The sequence below is a fragment of the Macrobrachium nipponense genome, chromosome 43 (genome assembly GCF_015104395.2).
Source record: "Macrobrachium nipponense isolate FS-2020 chromosome 43, ASM1510439v2, whole genome shotgun sequence".
NCBI classification, from domain to species: domain Eukaryota; kingdom Metazoa; phylum Arthropoda; class Malacostraca; order Decapoda; family Palaemonidae; genus Macrobrachium; species Macrobrachium nipponense.
In genome coordinates this window covers 28,189,737-28,195,736 of record NC_061104.1, presented here as the reverse complement: position 1 = coordinate 28,195,736, position 6,000 = coordinate 28,189,737, and the positions used below count along the sequence as shown (strand labels likewise).

Here is a 6,000-nt window from a genome sequence, read left to right as displayed (position 1 = left end):
CGGCAACAGTTGAGGGACCCCGCCCTGGTTAGGACCTTGAATCCATCGGCTATATAAAGAAGATCCAGGGCATTTGCCAGCAGACAGCTCCGAATTGGTGGGTCAACATGAACGCCTTGGTGAGTACTACCTGCCGTTAGCAGCGATTTATTAGCTGTGGTGGTGCCGTGCCACGTCTGTTCGTTACCAATACTAAAACTTGAGATAGATCTGCCTTAACCTTGACAAAAAGACTTTGGAACAGTATTGGAGTCTCAGTAAACAAAGCACAATCAAATTCAAAAGTTCGCCGACAACAACCCTCGTATTTGAACCGACCGCACACTCGTCCGTGTGTGAGAGCAATGACCAGTGGCCGAGTCGTGCTGCTGAATCACTTTACAGTGTCCGATGTATTTTAGCACAGTTTTCTTCGAACGATTTAAGGCCCTTCAGCAATTATCATAGGGTACTGTTATCGGTATTTTGACATAGACTTCTGAAAACTAATGAAAAAGCATGGCATCAAATTAAAACTAAAATCTTAGTATATAAATTATCTTCGTGTGTTTGAGCTATGAATCAATGACTCTTGTTCAACAAATAATGTGAGACTGAAAGGAAACTAGAACATTCAAATAAGAGACTTCTGAAAATTCTGTAAATGTTCTCATTTCCTGAAAGTCCTCTGCAGTGTTGACGCATTTGATTAATCCCTAGGAAGTATGTTATAATTATACATGTCGTTTCCTGTACTTTCATATTTCTTTAAAGCTATAATGTCCCAATCAAAGATATGAACGTTGCATCTTTAGGTGTTTCTCTATAGAGCACGTTATTCGAATATACATAAGGTGAAAGATACTGACTCTTATTACGACGACGAAACCGAAAAGTTTGGATAAAAGTTTCCAAAGGTATAGCCGCAACTTTTATGACAGTTACAGCCAAACATGTCTGGAAATTTATTTCTATATTCCATGTACTATGCTTGTCTACAATTTATATTTTTCTTCCAAACAAGTGTCTGTTATGTGGAATAAATCATCTCTATTTCAGACTGTACTCTCCGTCATCGCTTTGGCTGCCTGCAGCAGCGGCCAAATCTTCGGATACCCTGGCATCTATGGATACCCAGGCCTCATCCCAGGGGCATCTCCCATCACTCTGAAGACTGTTGCAGCAGCATCACCAGTGGCCGTCAACACAGTCGCCCCTTTGGCTTACAACGCCCTTCCATTTGCCCCCGTGGCACCCATCCAGACTCAGTACCACTCACAGGACGAACTCGGCCAGTACACCTTCGGATATGCCGGTGGTCCCGCCTCTCGCGCTGAGAGCCGTGATGCCTTCGGTATCGTCAGAGGATCTTACAACTACGTCGACTCAGAGGGGAAGGTCCAGACCCAGCACTACGTGGCTGATGCCCTCGGCTTCCGCGTCTCCGGCACCAACCTCCCCGTTGCCCCTGCTGCACCTGAACCCGCTGCCCTGGCTGCCCCAGCACCTGTAGCAGACACCCCAGAAGTCGCTGCCGCTAAAGCCGCTCACCAGGCTGCCCACAGCGAAGCCGCTGCCGCATCTGCCGTTGCTCCTGCCCGCAAGAAGCGCGCCATTCTGACTGCCCCCGGTGTAGCTGCCATCTCTCCTCTCCGCTTCTCCTACGGGTTCTCCGCTCCTTTGACTTACAGCCACCCAGCTGTCGTTGGAGCTCCCCTGCAATACACAGCTGCCGTAGGCGCTGTCCCTGGCTTCGCCCCTTACACTCCTGCTGCTTCTCCAGCTATCACAGGCTACACACCTGGCTTCCCAGCAGTGACCGCCTACAACGCCGTAGCTACCGCAGCCCCAAGGGACGCCACTCTTCTGCGTGTGGTCAACAACCCCAACCACGCTGTCTCTTACCGCGTGGACTAAGCCCTACGAGTACCAGTCATAGCTGTCTCTTCCTGATGGTGCAGAAGCGTAGATCACCAGTTGACGAAGAAGGAACGGTTTAACTTCACTTCATCACCCACTGATCGGTTATTCCTTTGGTACTCCACGTTATAAACCTGGAGTAACAAGGATAACATAAGCCTAAACTTTTAAAGAGAAACAGAATTTGCAGTCCTCTTCGTCCTGGTGTTGACGCAAACGACCGACCTGTACATATACACGTCCAAAAGTTCATGTTGTATTTTCTTTCATGTTTTGTCAGATTTTGATGTTTAATAAATATTTCATCTGAAAAAATTTATCATGATTCACCCTTTAACAAGACAATGAAATGCAATACAAACTGTTGAGCCGTATGAGTTTTTTGTGTAATTACGCTATATGAGCAGCACTGAAGTTAGATTGCAATGAGAAAAAAAAGAAAAGGAAATTAGGAAGCCCAAAAGAAAGAAAAGAAAGAAGGAAAGGAAGAAAGAGAAAAGAAAAAAAAAAAAAAAAAAAAGAACAAGAAGAAAAAAAAAAAAAAGAAAAGAGAAAAAAGAAGAAGAAGAACAGGACAGAAAAGAAGGGAGAAGGAAGAGAAAAGAAAGAAGAGACGAAACGAAAAACGAAAAAAAAGAAAAATAAAAAGTAAGAGTAAGAAGAAGAAAAGATAAAAAAGAAGAAAGAAGAGAAAAAAAAAAGAGAAAGAAGAGAAGAATAAGATGAAAGAAAGAAGAACAAAAAAAATAAAGAAGAAAGAAGATAGAAAAAAAAAAAGCAGAAGAAAGAAAAAAGGAAAAGAAACAAGAAAAGTAGGAAAGACGGAAGGAAGAGAAGGAAAACCTATTCTACACTCTTTTTTTTCATTTTGTCCCATTAAACACTGTGTGAAAAGTCCAAAATCTAAAGTTCTTTAAAATGCTTACCCTTACTTCTAATGTCATGAGACAGTTAAAATGAATGTGTATATCTATACACGCATGAGTGTATATATATATATATATATATGTGTGTGTGTGTGTGTGTGTGTGCGTGTGTGTGTATACGCTTTAATCTATAAATGTCCTTTAATATCCAATTCGCTCTACCTCGGAATTAATATATTTTCATATATGTTAACCCAAGAGGAATTTTTTAGTTGATAAGAAATTCGTCGGCTGATAGCCTTGTAGGTAAAGAGCTTCACTGTACGTCCTGAATTCTTGTTTCTTGTAGTTCGTGCCCATGAGTCGACGAATATCTTATCAACTAAAAAATTCTTCTTCGGTTAACATATATGAGAATATATTAATTCCGAGGTAGAGCGCATATTAGATATTAAAGGACATTTGTAGCTTAATGCGTATATATGACTCACGGTGATGTGATGTCATATATATATATATATATATATATATATATATATATATATATATATATATATATATATATATATTTATTTATTTATTTATTTATTTATTTATTTATTTATTATTTATTTATTAGGAACAAATGGCTAGCAAAAACGTAAGCATTTCTAGTTACAAATTTGTTTATTTCCTTAGCCATCCATTGTCATCGGAGTTTCAGTAAAAAAAAAAAAAACAGGATTAGTTTGATCCAGAAAAGATATCTCTGGAATACGAAATCATACGGTACAATGTATACATAATATTCTGTACAGTGATTTCAAAATCCTATCTCAAGCAACGGATAACCAATCGGTCATTCCCCGTTCTCGAGTCCCTGTTCTTGAATCAGTTGTCACCAACCCTCAGCAACCATTCAACCGGTACCATTAAGCCATACACTGAACGATTGTATGAACGGTTTTCTGAATGATAGTCGTTATTGACACACACATACACACACACACACACACACACACACTATTCAGACAGTATGAACGATCTCCGCACCGATTTCAGTCTCTGAACAAAGTTTTGGTCTCGGGAAGACATGGCATCATCTTTAGAGGAGACGTGTACTATATATAGCGTTATATCGGCAGACAAACACTTACACTGAACGACTTGTGTATGACAGACATAAGTCGGAAGCCAGCAACCTGACCGTGACAGATTCCTGATGAGAGCGTTCAGACACGAAACTCCGCCTACTTTTGCATTCAGACAAGCCCATACACAGTGTTTTTGTGAACGATTCAGACAATCGTTCAGTATATGAGGCCCATTTCACACTGCCTGTAATGGACCATTCGTTCATTCTAAACCGCTCGCCCCTCCGCGTTTGCTTTCCTTGCTGTCAAAAAATAATCTATTCAGTCTTTTACATAGCTTCTGTGCCAGAGAATTCTCTTCTCGATGTCTTTGTATGATGTTAAATACTTTTTTCTTCTGTCTTGTAAATAATGTTCACTTGTGGTTTTTTTTTACTTGCTTTTTCTCCCTCTCTCCTAAAAGTAAGCTCCAAATCCAATATGCTTAAAAGTTTTGTTTCGAAATATATTTTCGCGTCATTGCTTGCCATTTTCATTATCTTATCAAATTTTAAGCTCATTGGTGTAGGCATTACTTTTAAAAGAATGATTTACTAAAGAGCTTAATTTTTAGTCCAACTTCTGATGTTCGTATTTTTATTTGTCTCTGTTCTTAGCCATGAAGATGGGATTTGTATCCCCAAACATTGGTAATGGATATAAACTAGTTTATAAATAGAAATGCTGAAGTTTCTGCTGGTCATACTGTTCCTATTAAAAGATTCAACTTTCTAGAAGCGACAGTGCCATTCATAATGTACGTAAACATATATATATATATATATATATATATATATATATATATATATATATATATATATATATATATACATACATACCACACATATATATAAATATATATATATATTCATAATGTACGTAAACACAAATATATATCTATATATATATATATATATATATATATATACATACTACATACATACACACACATATATAATATATATATTATATATATATATATATATATATATATATATATATATATATATATATATATATATATATATAAAGATAGAGGTTATAGTCCACAGGGGAAACGAAAAGCTGAAATTCCTTTTAGCTGAACAATTTCGGCCTCCATTGACCCTTATCGAGCGCTGTGGAGCTAAAATAGTGATTCTTAATCTTTTTATTACCACGCCCCCTTTAGGAGTTGGTCATTTCCTTCACGCCCCTCGTGCATCTATAAGTAAAATTCCCTCCCAGATTTAAAGGAAAATAAAAGCAAAGCGAAGGGGTTTCAAGGGATAGGGAGGGAGGTCAATAATTACAAAACATGGTTTGCCCAACGAGTCTAACTAGAGTAGTAAGCTATAGGAAAGTACCGTTATAAGGCGATACTTTTGCATTATTTCATAAGCTTCTGAATATTAGTTCCTCACTCTAGTTAAGAGAATAGCGAATTTATTTAGATAATTTTTTTTTATTTTTCCCTAGGGCTCGAGCCTCCCCTGGAAATTGCTGACGCCCCCAGACATAGTCTTCTTTCCGACATAATTAGCCTTTGCATGTTTCTTAGTGGAGGAGTAATTGCATAATCAACAATAAAGAAAAATATCAACGAAATACAGGAACCAATCCGTCTGCATATTCCTTGAAAAACAGTGATGAGCTGTTACAGGGCTGGATGCAAGAACAAAATATAGCGACATGCATAGTGGGGGAATTAACTTATTAAGGAGAGATGTTAGCCGAGGGGAAAAGCTTTTCACTGGCAATAACAGCCACAGGTCCATCAAGACGGCAAAAATGACGAAAATGGTTTTGTAGATATTGTTGAGCGTTCTGTCGATAAAAGGCCGTATTCTTTTCCATTATTAGACGAAATGAAGTACTACATAGGTGTGCTCTTGTAATGGAAGAAAATCTCATTAAAGGTAAACCAATACAGCAATTCCAAGAGGGTTTAAAAAGGTCACAAGTTGCAGCAGAAAGACGGGAACAGAATGCCTGGGGAATAAGAGCAGTCAGACTAAGAGTTATCTGTATTACAAGATGACCACTGATCCAAAAATTCGGTATCAACAGCAAATACGCCTAAAGACTTTCCTGCCTTGCATTACTTGACCCAAACACTGAGTTTCTTTGCGAAGATTTTCAGT

The 6,000-nt window shown here is 38.5% G+C and overlaps 1 protein-coding gene across 1 annotated transcript; it reads left to right on the top strand.

Annotated features, from left to right (window-relative positions):
• On the top strand, window positions 1–2,273 carry LOC135213609 (cuticle protein 8-like). The gene is made up of 2 exons (XM_064247634.1): window positions 1–119; window positions 1,039–2,273. The coding sequence occupies exons 1-2, from the start codon at window positions 108–110 to the stop codon at window positions 1,894–1,896; spliced, it is 870 nt and encodes a 289-aa protein (XP_064103704.1). The 5' UTR covers window positions 1–107; the 3' UTR covers window positions 1,897–2,273.
• The last annotated feature ends 3,727 nt before the right edge of the window (window positions 2,274–6,000 follow it).